General features: G+C 38.1%; 1 protein-coding gene across 3 annotated transcripts in view; it reads left to right on the top strand.

The window, feature by feature from the left end:
• Window positions 1-19,118, top strand: part of NME7 (NME/NM23 family member 7) — a 259,579-nt gene that overhangs the window by 201,215 nt on the left and 39,246 nt on the right. For 2 of the 3 annotated variants that reach the window (XM_067728571.1, XM_067728570.1), the window contains one exon: window positions 4,473-4,580. In XM_067728571.1, the coding sequence (XP_067584672.1) occupies window positions 4,473-4,580 (108 nt within the window). Of the gene's footprint in view, window positions 1-4,472; window positions 4,596-19,118 lie in introns of all 3 variants that reach the window. The other variant, XM_067728572.1, reaches the window with a different exon arrangement.

Here is a 19,118-nt window from a genome sequence, read left to right as displayed (position 1 = left end):
CTCCTCTCTTAAAATGTCTTGTACCTCCTTTTCTGTCCTCACATCCCCAAAACCTCTTCCCCATCCTTCCTCTCAGCTGGTGACAATCTTGCTGACTTTTTCACTGGAAAATAGAATGAGTCAAAAAAATAAAGTCTAGAGGGAACTTTAGAGACGTTCTATATCTTGTTGAAGATGGTGGTTGCTGAGTATATACATTTGACTGAATTCATGGGGCAGTGCAGTTAAAACCTATGCATACTATCGTATGTAAGTCACATCTCAATAAAAACGAAAAATAGAGAAAGAACTTCCATAAGTTCCAGCCACTGCATAAACCCACATAGCTATAACTGGGCCCATGTACTGTCTTGATGCTCAGGGTGAATGTTCCACACTCTTAGATATAAGGCCAACTCCTCTACTTTGTCACTTGCTTCCATCACTCCAGCAATTCTCTCTTCTCCTTTCTGTTTCATCAGTTTTTCCCTTTGTTCGATGATTCCTATCAGCCTGGAAAGGTATTATTATTTCTCCCACTTTAAAACAGCATCCCCTCCCCCTCAAAAAAAGAAAACCCTCTCTTTTTTTTAAATATCTTTATTGGAATATAATTGCTTTACAATGTTGTTAGTTTCTGTTGTACAACAAAGTGAATCAGCTATATGTATACATATGTCCCATATCTCCTCCCTCTTGAGCCTCCCTCCCACCCTCCCTATCCCACCCCTGCAGGCGGTCACAAAGCACGGAGCTGATCTCCCTGTGCTATGTGGCTGCTTCCCACTAGCTATCTGTTTTACATTTGGTAGTGTATATATGTCCATGCTACTGTCTCACTTTGTCCCAGCTTCCCTGTCCTCCCCTGTGTCCTCAAGTCCATGCTCTACATCTGCGTCTTTCTTCCTGCCCTGCCACTAGGTTCATCAGTATCATTTTTTTATATTCCATATATGTGCATTAGCATACGGTATTTGTTTTTCTCTTTCTGACTTACTTCACTCTGTATGACAGACTCTAGGTCCATCCACCTCACTACAAATAACTCAGTTTCGTTCCATTTTATGGCCGAGTACTATTCCATTGTATATATGTGCCACATCTTCTTTATCCATTCATCTGTCGATGGACACTTAGGTTGCTTCCATGTCCTGGCTATTGTAAATAGAGCTGTAGTGAACATTGTGGTACGTGACTCTTTTTGAATTATGGTTTTCTCAGGGTATATGCCCGGTAGTGGAATTCCTGGGTCATATGGTAGTTCTATTTTTAGTTTTTTAAGGAACTTCCATACTGTTCTCCATAGTGGCCATATCAATTTACATTCCCACCAACAGTGCAGGAGGGTTCCCTTTCTCCACACCCTCTCCAACATTTAATGAAAAACCCTCTCTTGATTCTACTTCCCTCTCCAGTTACTGCTCCATTTTTCTCCTCCCCTTTGCAGTAAAATTCCTCAACGTAGTTGCCTGTATTCACTTGTGCCCGTTCTTCCTCTCTCATTCTCTCTTGAAACCACAATAATAAGCCTTTAGCTTTTCTCCACTCCTCAGAAACTGCTCTCGTCAAGGATAGCAGTGACTCCACGTGGTCTAGTGGCCAGTTCTCCGTCTTTAACCCTGTGACTTTTTTTTTTTTTCTTTTTGGCTACATTGGGTCTTGCTGCGTGCAGGCTCTCTAGTTGCGGCGAGTGGGGGCTGTTCTTCTTCGTTGAGGTGTGTGGGCTTCTCATTGCTGTGGCTTCTCTTGTTGTGGAGCACGAGCTCTAGGCACGCAGGCTCAGTAGTTGTGGTTCACAGGCTCTAGAGTGCAAGGCTCAGAAGTTGTAGCACACGGGCTTAGGTGCTCTGTGGTATGAGGGATCTTCCCGTACCAGGGATTGAACCTGTGTCCCCTGCATTGGAAGGCGGATTCCTAACCACTGTGCCACCAGGGAAGTCCTAACCCTATATGACTTAACATTTGACACTGTTGATAACTCTCTGTCCTTGACATTTTTCTTCACTGTCTTCTAGGAAAGGATGCTGCTGCATTTCTTCTTACCAAGCTGGCCGTTCCTTCTCAGTCTTCTTTGTTCATCTCTCCTCATCTCCTTGACTTTTTAATGACATGGTGTCCCTGTGCTTCCTCTCCTTTGTTTATACTCACTGCCTTCATGATCTCATCTAACCTGTAACTTTACATACCATATATATGCTATTGACCCCCAAATTGTTATTTGCAGTGTGGAACACTCCTCTGAACTCTAGACTCAGCCAATCATGTATTTGACACCTTCACTTGGATGTCTAATGGAACCCAAACTTAATGCATTCAAAACTAAAATCTGGGGGACTTGCGTTACCAGGTGAAGACTTATTATAAAGTTATAATAATTAAGACAGCATAGATAAAAATAGACAAAAAGTCCAATGGAATCAAATAGTAAAGCAAGAAACAGACCCATACATCCAGGGAAACCTTTCATATAACAGAGCTATCAATCTCATTGGAGATTGCGGGGGAAAGAGAGAAATAACTCAAAAAATGGTGCTAGGGCAATTAAATATCCATATGGGAAAAATGAAGATGGACATCTTCCTCACATGATAGCCAAAGTCAGTTCTAGATGGATCAAGAACTTAGTGCGGAAGGCAAAACTTTGAAGATTTTAGAAGACAATAGAGATGAGTATCATTATGCACTTGGAGTAGGGAATAATTCCTTAAGAAACAAAAAGCACACATCGTAAATTGATAAATTTAATTTCATTAAATTTTAGTATTTCTGGTCATCAGAAAACATAAAGAAAACTCAAAGACAAGCTACATATTGGGAAAAGATATTTGCATCATATATAACTGACAAAAAATTAGAATTCAGAAGGTATTAAGAATAACAAAAGGAAAAAGAATAACCCAATAGAAAAATGGAAAAAGTCAAGAATAGGCATTTTACAGAAAAGGATATATATGAAAAGACACTCAATTTCTTTAGTTATCAAGGAAATTCGTACTAACACAATGAGATACCATTTCACGCTTGCCTAATGGCAAAAGTAAAAAGTCAGCCACTATCAAATGCTGGCTTTGGTATGGATAGTGGGAATTCTTGTGCATTGATGGTTGAGGGCAAATTGTTACAGCCATTTAAGAAAATAGTCTGACAGTACTTAGCAAAACTGAATATGTATGTGCCCCCAAGATTACAGAAAAACTCTTGCACATGTGCACCATGTACAAGAATGCTTGTAGCAGAATTGTTTGTGATCGTGTGCGTGTGCGTGAGCGTGAGCGTGAGCGTGAGGAGAGAGAGGTGGGAGGACAGAGAGGTGGGGAGAGAGAGAGAAGAAATTAATTGAATGTCAATCATCAGGAAAATGGATAAAGTATGCTCTGTCATACATTGGAATATATATGGTAATAAAAACAAATGAATTACAGTTACACATATTTACATGGACAAATATGAAAAACTGCCTTGAAAACTAAGTAAAACAAGGGAATATTTAAGTAAAATTGATATTAAAGGTAACCTCTGAGTGGAGATAGGGATGGGATGGAATGAAGATGGAGCACACCGGGACCTTGAAAGTTATTGTAATATTATTTTAATTCAGCTTAATAGTGGGCACACAGGTATTTGTTTCATTATTATTTTTAAATATGTGTAGTAAATGCCTTTTTTGTATGTATATTTCAAAATCAAAATAGGATTTTAGAAAATTTTTAACTTAGAAAAACAGACTATTAAGTAGGTCATTGATACTCCCACATCTTCAATTTTTTTTTTTTTTTCTGTACGCGGGCCTCTCACTGTTGTGGCCTCACCCGTTGCGGAGCACAGACTCCAGACGCACAGGCTCAGCGGCCATGGCTCACGGGCCCAGCCGCTCCGCGGCATGTGGGATCTTCCCAGACCGGGGCACGAACCCATGTCCCCTGCATCGGCAGGCGGACTCTCAACCACTGTGCCACCAGGGAAGCCCACATCTTCAATTTTTTTTAACCTCTTGTTTCTTTTACCCAAAATTTTATGAGTTATTTGTAACCATTTTTTTCCCTTAAATGTAAGATAGCACTAAACTGATACAACTGTAACATTTTAAAGTCTTTTGCAATCAGTGCCATCAAACTAGTTCATTTTAAATTAAATTGTTAGGATCTCTGTTGTCTTTATAAAATACAAGTCTTTCACAATAATGAGCTGGGTTCATATTTATGTGAGTCCCATAATCTGTCGATAAAAAGAGATATAATTATTATTGCCCTCGACATAGATTACAGTGGACTTTACATTGGGCCAGAGAAAAAGCTGTATGAGTGAACTGAGAATTTTCATTGCTCAGTTTTCATGCATTCATCCTGTTTCCAGGAAAAATCATTACCAACAATGTATACATGTACATGTAATGAATAATTAATGAACGTATTTCGTACAGCTGGTGTTTTTTTTTTAAATTGACACTACATGGCTGACTTTAATCTATATGTGAATGTGTATTTATTTAATAGGAAATTGCCCGGCATTTACGCCCTGGAACCCTCCGAGCAATCTTTGGTAAATCTAAGATCCAGAATGCTGTCCACTGCACTGATCTACCAGAGGATGGCCTATTAGAGGTAAGATGAAGAAGGGTAAGCATCCTATTTATATTTCAAACTCATAAATAATCTCAGCAGGTCTAGTGTGTAAGGAACCTTTTAATACTCTTGGATTACAATGTTCTTTGGCCATTGGATAACTTCAGACTGCAACTTTAAAAGACCAAATTGTAGGATGCTGTAGTAATGGGGTAGTCTTCAAAGAACTAAGGTATTTTTCTGATTGGCATATAGTATGGTTTAAAAAGTAAAAAGCTATAGCATTGATTAAATAATGTGAAATTTATTTAAAAATCAGGTAAAAACACCATTACCTTAGGTTTCTAGTCATGATTTGTCAATGAAATTGTGCAATGTGATAGCATTAAAAGTAATAGCTACCGTTTTAACTTAGAAAAACAAAGACTGTTTTGACTTTTTATATACCAGGTTCTATAATAATTATGATAAATGCTTTGTATAAATTATGTTTTTAATCTCCACAGCAACTCTGATAGGTTGGCATTATCATGTCTGTTTTATCAGAAAAATGAAATTGAGACTCAGAGAGGTTACGTAACATCCTCAAATCAAACAGTTAATAAAGGACGAGGCCATATTTTGATTTCTCGTCTGTGTAATTAACATGACATAAGAAACAATGAAAAGAATTATAAGAAGATATAAGTGAAAAATTAGTGTGGTTTGGGATTAAGAAAGTCACTTCACAGCCAAGGGAAGGAGGCCTTAAAGAAAAGATTGGTATTTTTAACTTCTTATAGTTTAACTTCTTATAGTTTTGTGTCAGGAGGAGCTAAATGAAATTAAAAGACAACTGATAAATTTAAGTGATTAAAGCATGAATGACAAAAATGATTGATATCCTTAATACATATTTATTTTAGTGAGTAATATGTTTTATAACAAATCTATCAGTCGTTTTTTTGTGTGTGTGTGTATCTTTAAAGCCTTTCCCAATATTTCGTTTCATTATCTTGCACTGAAATATTCAACTAGCCTGGAAAGCCTGGAATTAATTTGCTGAATGGTGTGAGGTATGGGTCTAGTCAGCTGTCACAACATTGCTTATTAAATCCTTTTATTCTTTCATTGTTATTTCTCATTTATTGAATACTTATATACACCTGTGCCTGTTTCGAACTTTCAGTTTTATTCTATTGGTCTGTGCCAGCAAAATACTATTTTTATTATTGCACTTTATACTTTTAAAAAGTTTTCTTGGTTATTCTCTTAAATTTATTCCTCCAAATGAACTTTACATGAGTTTACCAAGTTCTTTAACGTAGCGGTCCCCAGCCTTTTTGGCACCAGGGACCAGTTTAGTGGAAGACAATTTTCCAATGGACTGTGGGGGGAGGGGGAGGATGATTCAGGCTGTAGGCCGAGTGATGGGGGGCAATGGTTCAGGCGGTAATGAGAGCTATGAGTAGTGATGGGTAGTGGCAGATGAAGCTTTGCAGGCTTGACCGCTGCTCACCTCCTGCTGTGCGGTCCGGTTCCTAACAGGCCTCGGACAGGTACCGGTCCGTGGGCCAGGGGTTGGGGACCCCTGCTTTAACCCACCCCCACAAGATGCCAATGGAACCTTGACTGACATTACAGTATGTTTATAAATTAATGTGGGTGTGACATAAGTATAATAATAGTTCTCCAGCTGTGTATGTGGTATTGCCTCTTCTTTTATGCCTCTTTTTTTATATGGGTCTTAGACATATAGCCTATTAAATTTATTTCTATGAGTTTTTGTTTTAGTTGCTATAAAGAGTGACTGCTACCTCCATTAAGATTTTCTGTCATAATCCAAGATGTTAATCTGCTAAAATCTTATCCAAACTGCACCATAGTATGAAATGTAGACATGCATACTTCTGAAACATAAAACTGTAACAAATTTTATTTTTATTACACAAAGGATTAAATATTTACTTTATACTTTAATTTATTTTATAAATATTCCCTTTACCTTCTGATAACTTAGGACCTATAGGTGAGGCTTGAATTCAGACTGTTGTTCAGGGAAATTGAAAAATTATTAACCGTGAATTTTATGCCCATTAAAAAATGTTACTGAAGGTATGCTTGTGATTTTGCTCATACAATTTGAAATAGATATTACTGCCTGCAGTTTACAGAGCCATTTTCTAAATGATTAAAATCTTTCTAAACAAACTACACAGGAGATTTAATTGCAAATTAATGCCTGTGTGGTTCAGAGCATTAATCAAAAATGGAAGTTAGAGCTCCAACAGCCTCCTTTCACCTTGCTGATGATTCATACTTGTGCCCTGGAATAAGTCACTTTCCATGCCTCCCTTCTCTTATCAATAAAATGGAATTAAGAGTGCTGATACTATCAAGGGATGTTCTGTTAGTTAGGGATTAACTATTTGCAGATTATCACTTAGCTTTAAATGGTAAAATTTTATTAAAACAAAACAAAACACTATGAGGCCCAAAGAGTTATCTGCTCATAGGTTTTTAAAGTGAAATTTAAAGTGACACAAAGACAAGCTCTCTGATCAGGGAAGCACTTTGTACTTAGATCTACTATTCATTAAAGGAACATCCTTTAGATGTAGAGTGACCATGAAATGTATCGCCCAATCTAGAATTAATCAGCCAGGATGTTAGGCCAAAAGGTATAAACAAGAACTGTCATCAGCACACTGGTGTCATGGGTTCCCTAATTATATGGCAAGAAGGGAAAAAAGGGAGCAACCTACTTCTCCTTTTTCTCATGTGATGTTTACTGACCTAGGTTTTTTGTGTCATATGTGTAGAGCTCAGAAAGTATGGTTTCCATTTATATTTTGTCACCATCCATGATTTTATTTACTTACTCTTAACAGCAAACAGTTACAGAGTGTGTTTTACTTGCTAACACTGTGATAGGATTTCAAGATCAAGCAAGATATTTCCTCTGTCCTCAATGAGCTCACAAAGTTTTAGAGGTCAGGGATCTTAGCATGAATATTGAAATCTGATTTCATTACATGCTGCTGTTGTGACACAGCCACTTTTGTGGTTATAGGGAAAAATGACAGCATCTGTATAGTATGAGACATTCTAAGATGTTATTTTGCTGGTAACATGCACTGAGACTCTATTGGTAGTAATTTAAATTTGTGCTTTAGAGAAAGCATTAGTGGAAAAAATGTTTAGCTTAACTTGTAATAAAGAAATACTCGTTTTCCACTAATGGAAAAGAATTTTTAAAGTATCAGTGCCCACTTCTGGTAAGGTTACCGTAAAATAGATACCCTCGTATTGCTGGTGACAGCTATGTGGCAGCAGGTATTGAAAGCCATGGGGTTTTTCCATACACGTTGTCCCAGAATTCTACTTCTTAGAATCTCACCAAAGGAGTAGGAATAGAAGCAGGACTACTAAATGGAAAGTTTTCTGCACAGATGTTCACTTAAGAAATATTTGTGGTAATTAAAATTGGAGATAGGGTGCATGTCTAAAGATATATCTGATGTTCTTTCCTCTGATTAGGCTTCCATGACACCTGTAGTCTGCATCGGAGGCTCATCTGTGTGTTTTCATAGCGCTTTGCTTTCCTCTAATACAGTAGTGTAGTCAAGAGTCAACATAGATCTGTACTCCAGGGTGACTTATTTCATTGTGCCTAGGATTCCTCATTCTGTAAAAGGAAGATGATAGCGGTGCCTGACCTTTCAGGTGGCATAGTGTCTAGCACACAGTAATTGCTGAACAAATGATAACAATTATATTATTATTATTATTATTACAGCACATTTTGTTGGCTTGTAGATATTTCCCCATGAGACTTAGTGCTCATAGGGAAGAGATTCTGTCTTGCCTGGCCTATAAAAACTTTAATAAGTCATTTTTGAAGGAAAAGACAGAAGAGTTTGGTTAAATAAATTGTAGTTCATGTACTCAGTACCAAAGTATGTAACCTTTTTTCTTTAAGGTTGATAAATGAAGACTCTGTAGCAGTGGTTTCTAGCCTTGGTTGCATGTTAGAATCACCTGAACAGTTTTTAAAATACTGATGTCCAGACCCACCTTTAAAGATCCTAATTTTTTTAAAAAAGTAATTTCAAGCTTAGTATACAAAACTTTTTAAAAATAAATGTCTGGGATTAAGTTGCCAACATAATGTCCCATTTTTCTGAGTACTTTAGTGTGTATTTTTAACATACAGGGACATTTTCCTACCTAACCACATCACAAGCATCTAAATTAGGAAATTAATGTTGATACATTACCACTATCGAATCTTCAAACTCCATTCAAGTTTTGCCAGTCAATAACCAATGGATCTTCAGTAGCAAAAGGGTTCAGGTCAGAATCATGCATTGCGTTTAGTTTTGCCCTTACTTTCTTACAATCTAGAGCAGTTCCTCAGATTTTCCTTGACTTTTGTGACCCTGACACCTTTGAAGATAATAAGTAGAGATTCTAATTCAATTGAGTCATTCATTCCTTTGCTCATCAGAAACTTTTCTAGATGTCTTGCACCTACAGTTCAAACAAGATACTGACATATTTCTTTTATTGTATGGCATATACTCTTTATGCAAAGTCATTTGTTGGCTTTCCGTTGTCCATGAAAATGTGTGATGCCTTTTTGATGTTGTGACTCCGCATTGTGTCTTCCTCCCCTCTATCCCCTTCAGCATTAGCCCTCCTCTCACCCATGTCACTGATGATACTTCTGAGGGTCCGTTTTACTTTCTTCTTGCTTTCTTTATCTCTCCCAAAGCTTTATTGAAAAAATATATATATTCCTCTGCCTTTCGTTTTTACTTCTGTAGTCTGTTCCCAGGACTGTCTTTCTCTGATTATCTTCGACACTTTACATGTACTGTAATTGAAATTCTCAAAGTTGCCTAATAGGTATATGGTAGAAAATCCAAGTGTGTTTGAATTTTGAATTCTGTACACCAAAATGATACATTGGTCATTCATCCAGATTCATCAGTCATTCATCCAGATATTTACATTTTTTTAAAACTAAAAACAGCACTGGGGACATAGCAATAAACAGGGTATGCGTAGCTCTTGGCTTTACGGAGCTCACCTTCTAGGAGATAATAATCATAGTAATTGTTTTCTAGAATGATGAAAATATGGGTCTTTCCTCTGTTTTTCTTTTCCAAATATTCTATAACTTGGTTATATCACTTCTGTGGTTGTAAAATAAAAATTTAAGAAATATATAAAATATTTAATTGTATGTATGACTAGTCAATCAAAACAAGTTTGAATTTGGATATGTAATTATTTCTGCATTGATTCTTGTTCTGGTACACTCTAGAAAAAAAAGAATCAAGCATTTACCAGAAATAAACATAGGTGTATAGTTTATAAGATGATTGGACAGGCCTGGATTTCTTGGCTGTGGTTAGTGTAGGCCTCTGAACACTAATACTCATAATTTATCTTTAGGTTTAGTTTCTGTGTTGAATGAAGAGTTATGATTTTTACTAGTACATTGTCCAAGAGGGAACAACTTGTACAAGGACAAGAGCAAATAGCTTTCTCTTAGAGATCTAAAAATAGTTTAGTAAGGCAGGGGCTTTGAACTTGACATGGAAAATGACAAGAGATAAGGGTTGAAAAACCAGCAAGGGCCCTGTAAAGTCATATTAAGACGTCTGAACTTTATCCAGAGGGCAATAGAAACGTTTTACACAGGGGATTAGCACAATCATCCCTATGTTATAGGCGTCACTCTGGCTGCAGTGTGGAGAGCAAATCAAAGCGGGGTTGGGAGGGAGACAGACCAGGGAGAAGGCTATTAAGATAATTCAGGGAAAGATTCTGGTAGTCTGAACGGCTATGACAGTTTGGATAGCCAGAAGCAGGAAGTGTCAAAAGACTTTTAGGGGGGTAGACGTGACAGCCCCAGAGACTGACTGGATGTGAAGGATTAACACATCCAAGGAGAAGGAGACTAGATTAACTCCTATCTCCAAGTGAAGATGGTGGTACAGAGACTACCATCCTTGTGATGCTAAAATTTCTGGAAACCAACGTGTTTTCATAAGCTTGAGGGCAAAGCCTAACCTGATCCTCCCTCGGTATCCACAGGGGATTGTTTCCAGGATACCAAAATCTGTGGATGCTCAAGTCCCTTATGTCAAATGGCATAGTATAATCCCCCCTTTGTACCCGTGAATGCAGAACCCACATATATAATTTTTATGTAACTCATTTAATGTGACTGTTCACACTGCTGAAGAAATATTAATGTATTAAATAGTGGGGGAACGTCCCAGATTCTTTGTATAATATATCCCAGGATGGTTGTGAGAACTACAGTTATCACCTCTGTGTTCCAGGCTTGAAAAAGGGGGAAGAGCAGGGGACAAAAGGTGGAAAATGCCAGCTCAGCCAGCACCCTCCTCCCCACCCACTTTAAAAAGCTTTTCCAAAAGCCCCAGCCAACAACTTCTGCTTATGATTTATTTGCTGGAATTTTGTTCTACAAGCACCCCCGCCTTCAAGGGAAGCTGGTAAATGGAGTTCTGTTAGTTGAGAATCATTAGTACCTCCAGCGAAATCAAGTTTCTGCTAGAACGCAGAAAGGCAGGACGAGCACTGGAGAGGTGACGAGCAGTATCTGCCATAGGAGGTCAACAGGGTAACGGGTATTCAGCCAGGGCCCGGCTTTCTGGTAGAGTTGGCCCCTGCCCTTCCCTAGTATGGTCGTTCTCAAGCTCCTCCCCTGATCAGCAGCATCTGCATCACCTGGGAACTTGGTGGGAATGAAATTCTCTGGCCCCACCACAGAGCTATGGACTCAGAAATTCTGGGGATCGAGCCCAGGAATCTGTATTTTGATTCTGATGCCCCTAATGTTTGAGAACCACTGCCCTAGTGCAGGGGTTCCCAGCTGGTGGCATGCATCAGTATCACCTGTGGAATTTTTTAAACTACATGAGCCTGGAGCTCCATCATAGAAAGTTCTGGGTTAAGTAGGTCTTGGATGAGCTTCCTGTATCTGTATTTTTTAATGTTGCAGGTGATTTTGATATAGCTAACAATTAAACTACCATTTGGAAACCACTGCCCTTCAGACTTTTTGGAAAAAGTTGGTCATGATTCTGCTTTTGAGGGAAACCTAGACCCTGTGGGCAAGCCAGCAAAGGGATTATTTTGCTTGGAAGATTCAGTGAGAATTGGAAATAGGAACAACCTCTGAAATTTGAGGGGATCTGTAGCCTCTGTCAATGGGTTCAGCTGCAGCCAAGGTTATTACACTCCCCAGGGAGTCCCAGTCTCTGACTGGGGGCATCTCTGGCTTCCCAGGAAGAAGGCAGCCATGACTTGGTTGAGGACCTGGGTTTCTTGGGGAAAGGCTCAATGTTGCGGCTGCCAAAATGCCCCTCCAGGAGTAACTAGAGGCCTGGGGTACATGTGAGTGTTGATTCATGCTAAGGCTAACAAGGACAGAGGCCCTGGGTCTCTCACAGCTGAAAACAGTTCTCAGATCCTTCACATCTGCACCCGCAAATTAGCTTGGGCGTGTGGTTCACAGCTGTGCCAGGAACTAAGTCACGTCTTTCCACCCTGCTGGTTGTGTAAGTGCCTTGAGGGCCTGGACCTCTCATAGATTTTTGTCTCTCTAGCGCCTTCCTTCCATATTGCAGGCTTTTAGTCAATGTCTGTTGAGTCAGTGCAGGGGGGAACTGGGAGAAGGTATCATGAATGGGGTCAGTGCATCTTCATCCCCCTTTCTCTCTTCATATGGCTAAAAAGTCACAGCCTGATGAGGGTGAGCCCTACTTTCAAGGGCCACACCCACTATTCCCTCCACTTACCAGTTGTCAGAAAAGTCTACTGCTGCCAGCATCTTTTATTGCTGACTGTGTATGCAATACACATGCACATGTATTGCTGTCTGATACATGTGCATGTGGAAACCTGATGGTTTGCATAGAATTTTCTTCCTTCTCAAACATAATATTTCAAAGTCTCTACATTAACCGTAAAAACATCCTGAAAATATAAGAAGCATTAGGCTATCAAATTATAATTCTTTACAGTCCAGTTAGTATTTCATCAGAATTGGTTGTTTTCTTGGATAAAAGCATCTGTAAGGCACAATTTCACGTTCCCTCCTGTATTCTGCCATATGTGGAGCTCATGTTCCTTGCTAGATTACTTCAGTTACTTTCACCCCAGACAGTCCTCACACTATCTCAGTAATAAATGGATCTCCAATATTTCCCTCATTTAGCATAGGTAGGAGTTTAATTTTTTATTCAAGACAGCAGATCTCTATTAATAAAGTGCTGGAATAATTTATCCTAAACAGTCATAATACCTGTTTACTTCATGGAAATTTCTATAGACATTAATACTATAATAACCATGCAATCGTTATAATGACTGAAATGACATTGCACAAAGGGAGTTCACAGGTCCACAGGTCTTTCAGTTCCTCAAATACAGCCTCAGCTCCAACTTTCTTTAGATTGACTGACTTCTCATTCTGAAGAATAATTAGCCTAATCACTTAAGGTCTATATTTAGCATTATTTTTCCCACTTTGAATAGGCACTTATGAAGTCATTCACTGTAGACTCTAGGAAATAAATCTAGATTAATTCCTTTGGAAATATTGATTAATTAATAACTATGGAAAATCCATACAAAATAAATTAGATGAAGAATCACTGGACATTACAGGGGCATTTAAAAATCTCCATGTATTTTGTCTCAGCACTTTTTCATCTTCCCTACCTAGTTGGAAGGTTGAGTGGTTCTCAAACTTTGGCAGCAGCAGAATCCAGTAGAGGGCTTTTTAAACACACAGATTGCTGGTCTCCACTCCAAAGTTTCTGATTCAGTAGATCTAAATTGCATTTCTAAAGAATTTCCAGTTAACACTGATGCCATGGGTCCAGAGCCCCACACTTTGAGAACCATTGCCTTGGGCCAAAAGTCGCTGCACACGCATACTCTGTTAGGTCAAGTTGTTGTCTTGGTTAATTGTTCTCAGACATGGAATTTCAAAGACTAGGGACATTTCCAAAACTAAACCAAGCAATGAGCAACAGTAACAAAGCCCACATTGGGGATAGGCATAACAATCAACTTTAAAAAAATTGACCAAATGAGGATATTTAAAATAATTGTTTCTGGGAATTCCCTGGTGGTCCAGTGGTTGGGACTGCACACTTCCATTGCAGGGGGCACAGGTTCCATCCCTGGCCAGGGAACTAAGATCCCATAAGCTGTGTGGCGTGGCCAAAAAAAAAAAAATTGTTTCCCATCATCACTACCATTTTGTTTTGAAAGGACATTTAATTGCCAACATCATTTAATTGCACAATAATGGCCTGTCTCTTCAACTGGATAAATTTAGCTTTACTCAAAGCTCACTTTATTGCTATGACACACCAAGGGCACGATAGTAGAAGCAGTCTGCTACAGGTACAGACAAAATGTGGTTGCATTTTCTGTAGGTACTTTTAAAACAATAGCAGAATCCACTAAAAGTTTGTCTGCTTTTTATCTACCCTGTACAGGCAGTTCCAATGTCAGTAAGAAAATACTGTCCCCTCCTCAGAGTGGACTACTCCTGCCAGCCCTTGGTTCATCACTGCTTTAGTGCCCTTATTTCTCCCATTTTGCTAGAGAGCAGTGAAATGTCATCCCGGCCCCATCCCATAGCACCTGCAGAGTGGTGACAGGAGCCACTGGGCTAAGTTACATGTGATTATGGAGCCTTTGGATTCCTTATTTTACTCAAACCCGATATGAAAAACATGTATCATGTTTCTTAGGTCAAAGAGGAATATAATTATTTGAGATTTCTTTAGTACTGAGTGATGATTCTATGCATATTAAAGAAAACTACAAATTTTAAAAACACATATAAAAACAAAAAGCCTTTCTAATTTGTTTGGAGAGGTAGAGTCTTCTTCTAACACTTATACTACGTAGGCTCAAATATGATGATACAGGTGTGAATATAAAAAAAAAATCTTTAAGTATGACTAGCAAAGGGAGAATAATCTAATTCAAAGTAGAAAGCCAGAGATTTTTCTTATAACATTGAGTCCTTAAACATCATATGAAGAATTAAAAAATAAATTTCTCTTCTTAATCCATGACTCATTTTTAAGTTAACTGAAACACATGTGCGTACGTTTTAGTTCGTTCATTCACTGATGATAATGTACGATCATTTGATTAGGTATTATTTTGAGGACACAAGTATTATATAGTCCCAGCCTTTAAGGAGTTGAAGCGTTGGTGATATCGTGGTTAGCATAGCTGCCTTCCAAGGAATTGAAAATTTAGCTAGGAAAACAAGATAAATACACGTATACAGTTAAATTGTAATATAAAATTAAACATCAGCATAAGAGAATGTGGTCAGGCAGTGAGGGTATGATGAAATGTCAGGAACAGACAGTAAGTATGGTGAGAGTATAATGGAGAGCAGTGTGACTGTGGCTGAAGGGATCAGGGGAATTTCATTAATGAAATTGCACTTGAGAAGGGCCTTGAATAAGGCAGATTTTTATATGCAGAGAGGAAGAGGGAACGGCAGGCTAGTTTTGGGAGAACAATGAGTTACCCAAATCTAGTTAAAGTGGAGGACTCCTTTAGTAGATTACGGGAGATAAATCTGGAAATGTAAATTAGGGCTAGATTATGGAGGTTTCTGAAGGCTTTTTTTTCTGATGGCAATAATGAACATTAGGATTATGGTGATAAAAATAGTAACTGCAGTTTACTGAGCAATATATACCAGGCACTATGCTAAATGTCTTAACTGCATTACCTAAAAACCTTATTGGGTAGTTTTTATTATCCCCTCTTTACATGTAAGGAGAGTGATGCTCCCATAGGTGAAATGACTTGGCCCAGCATCACACCACAAATAAGTGGCCGAGAGCTGAAATTTAAACCTGTTTGTCTGAGTCCAGAACCAATACTCTGTCCAGAAAACTGGGTCAGCAATGGCAAAAAGGTTTAAATTCAGGTACCAACCCTTGATTTATTATAAGATTGCAAGACCACAACTAAAGAGAAAAAGATATGCCATCATGGAATACTAACATCTGCCATAAATGGAGGATGGGAGTTTGTTGGTATGTATGACACACAGTGGCTACTTAGGCTCTACAAAACTGGAAGCAATCAAAGGTTTCTGAATAGGGCAATGACCTGACAAAGTGGAGTTTCCAAAACTTTAACCAGGCAGCAGAGTTTAAGTGAATAGATAATAGGAGTAATAGAAGCATATGCTTTAATCATCCAGTATAGCAGTCTAAAATATTTATTTATTATTATTTTTTTTAATTGAAGTATAGTTGATTTACAGTGTTGTTAGTTTCAGGTGTACAGTACACACACACACATATACATATATATGTTCTTTTTCAGATTATTTTTCCTTATAAGTTATTACAAAATATTGAGTATAGTTCCCTGTGCTATACAGTAAGTCCTTGTTGTTTATTTTGTACATAGTAGTGTGTATATGTTAATCCCAAATTCCTATTTATCCTTTCCCTACTCTTTCCCCTTTGGTAACCGTAAGTTTGTTTTCTATGTCTGTGGGTCTATATCTGTTTTGTAAATAAATTCTTTTTTTTTTTTTTTTTTAGATTCCACGTATAAGTGATATCATATGATATTTGTCTTTCTCTGACTGGCTTCACTTAGTATGATAATCTCTGGGTCCATCCATGTTGCTGCAAATGGCATTATTTCATTCTTTTTTATGGCTGAGTAATATTACATTGTGTATATATACCGCATCTTCTTTATTCATCTGTTGATGGACATTTAGGTTGCTTCCATGTCTTGGCTATTGTAAATAGTGCTGCAGTGAACATTGAGATGCATGTATCTTTTCAAATTAGAGTCTTCTCCAGATATATGCCCAGGAGTGGGATTGCAGCTCTATGGTAGCTCTATTTTTAGTTTTTTAAGGAACCTCCGTACTGTTCTCCATAGTGGCTGCACCAATTTACATTCCCACCAATAGTGTAAGAGGGTTCCTTTTTTCCTACACCCTCTTCAACATTTATTATTTGTAGACTTTTTCATGTGGCCATTCTGACTGGAGTGAGGTGATACCTTACTCTAGTTTTGCTTTGCATTTCTGTAATAATTAGCGATGTTGAGCATTTTTTCATGTGCCTGTTGGCTATCTGTGTGTGTCTTTTTGGAGAAATGTCTGTTTAGATCTTCTGCCCATTTTTTGATTAGGTTGTTTAGTTCTTTTTTTGTTTTGTTTTGTTTTGTTTTTTGCAGTATGCGGGCCTCTCTTTGTTGTGGCCTCTCCCGTTGCGGAGCACAGGCTCCGGACACGCAGGCTCAGTGGCCATGGCCCACGAGCCCAGCCGCTCTGCGGCATGTGGGATCTTCCCGGACCGGGGCACGAACCTGTGTCCCCTGCATCGGCAGGCGGACTCTCAACCACTGCGCCACCAGGGAAGCCCTGGTTTTTTTTTGATATTGATCGGTATGAGCTTTTTGTGTAATTTGGAAATTAATCCCTTGTCAGTTAGTGGTCTAAAATATTTAGAAATATTCTTCTACTTCAAGTAATCATTTCTGCTTTACAGGGTACAATTCTTTGAATAATATCTGTCTCCTCCACTAAATGCTATGCTTAATGAGAACAGTGGCCTTGCATTTTTTTTTGTCATTGCTTACTTTCCCAGTGCTTAGGCACTCAATGCATTTTTCTTAAATCTAGTAATGTTGAAAGTAATGATAATATTATTAAGCATTCACTTCCTGCCAGGTACCATGCTAAGTGTTCTCAGTACAGTGAGTACATCTGGCGCCAGACAACCTGGGTTTAAATTCAGCTCTGCCACTTACTAGCTGTTTAAGGAAGTTGCTTAAAATCTTGTGGCTCAATTCCCTCACCTTTAAGATGAACATAGTAATACTTATCTCCAAGGGTAGTTACAAAACATAAATTAGTTGATATATGTAAATCAATAAGAATAGGAAGTATTCAATAAATATTATTAGTTAATATTATATTTATCATTATCATAATCTTTATCATTACATTTGGCTATTGGAAAATAAATATATCAGAGTCAACAGGAAGACTATAAGTTTTGTTATGTTGTGCCCATTAAGTGTAAGTACTGTTAGGCTCTTTCACAAACAATATCCCAGTTAAATTAAAACTATAAGAGGGAATTCCCTGGCAGTCCCAGTGGTTAGGACTTGGCGCTTTCACTGCCAGAGCCCGGTTCGATCCCTAGTCTGGGAACCAAGCTCCTGCAAACCCTGTGGCGTCGCAGCCGAAAAAAAAAAAACTAAACCTCTAGGTATAATTTCACTGTCAGAAACCACTTAATTCCATTTTTACCAAATACAAAGCACACACAGATCTGGTTTCAAATAATACATTTTTAAGTATAAATAAAAGAAGTCTTTCATTTTTAGTGTAGCTCTTTATGACTGAGTATCAGATTGTATTCCTTTGCAAGCAATCCAAAGGTCAGTACCCAGGTGCTAGCTAGCCTCAGTGCCATAGCAGCTAAACTTGGTCCTCTTGTTTTTTTGTTTTCCAACCTCTTGTCTCATTGTAGACGACTCTGTCGTCTACCACCTGGCAGTAAAATGAAACTCATGGATGATTCCTTTTTTAGCTGAGGTTTGAGAGGCCAAAGCTAGATAAGCCAATAGCGATGGAGTGAGAATACACACTTTATCTAGACAAGCAAAACTTCCCTTTGCCGACTCTGTTAAAAGCGCAACATTGTAAATCAGCTATACTCCAATAAAAATTTTAAAAAATTAAAATGTCCTTCCATTCCCACTGAGTGGTGCTTGTCTCTAGTTTGTAGCCCTTCACCGTGATGATCTTCAGTTATGTTGACATATGAATTTGAATGACTATGGTCAATTCTTGGTCATTTACCAGAATGGAGAAATGAAGAGGTTAGCGAGCGCACTTGAAATCCAGAGAGAGATCAGCAACCATTTGTCTATTAAGTGCAACCTGTTCACCATGTGACATTTCACTTTTTTGGTAATAAATATCCAAGTGGAATATTTGCTCTTTTGCTCTTAAATTTGTTATTTTTAGCCATCTTCTTATAGAGCACAAATATACTTGTTGTGGGCTTAAAATAAATATTTTACGATCAAATGAACGTGATTAAGAATTATGAAGGGACCCAAATAAGTCACAAACTAGAAGTTAAAAGACTGACTCATCCCAGAATTATATAATCTAGATTTGATAAGGTTACATTATCATCAAGTATAATCCTCTAGTGATAGACATGTGTACCTAAAATAGTAACCTCTCTGAATTAAATATTATTTAAAACTAATAAATATGCTCTCTGCTACTCTTATTTCCAGTAATCCTAGAGTCAAAAGAACTTCCAGAATAGCATTGGCATGGTGTCTGCTTTGTGTACAGGCATCCTGTAAAAGAAAAAAGGTACCAAACCCAGCACTCATAAGGGTTTCATGGCTCTGATCCTGATCTCAAGTAAGGGAAGCAAAGTGCCCTTTTTAACTGGAGGTATTTGTGTCTTCACTAGCACACCTGATATCGCATTCACATTAGTA

The sequence above is a fragment of the Pseudorca crassidens genome, chromosome 2, assembly GCF_039906515.1.
Source record: "Pseudorca crassidens isolate mPseCra1 chromosome 2, mPseCra1.hap1, whole genome shotgun sequence".
NCBI lineage: Eukaryota > Metazoa > Chordata > Mammalia > Artiodactyla > Delphinidae > Pseudorca > Pseudorca crassidens.
The sequence above is the reverse complement of the archived record's forward strand: the minus strand, read 5'-3'. Positions and strand labels throughout refer to the sequence as shown.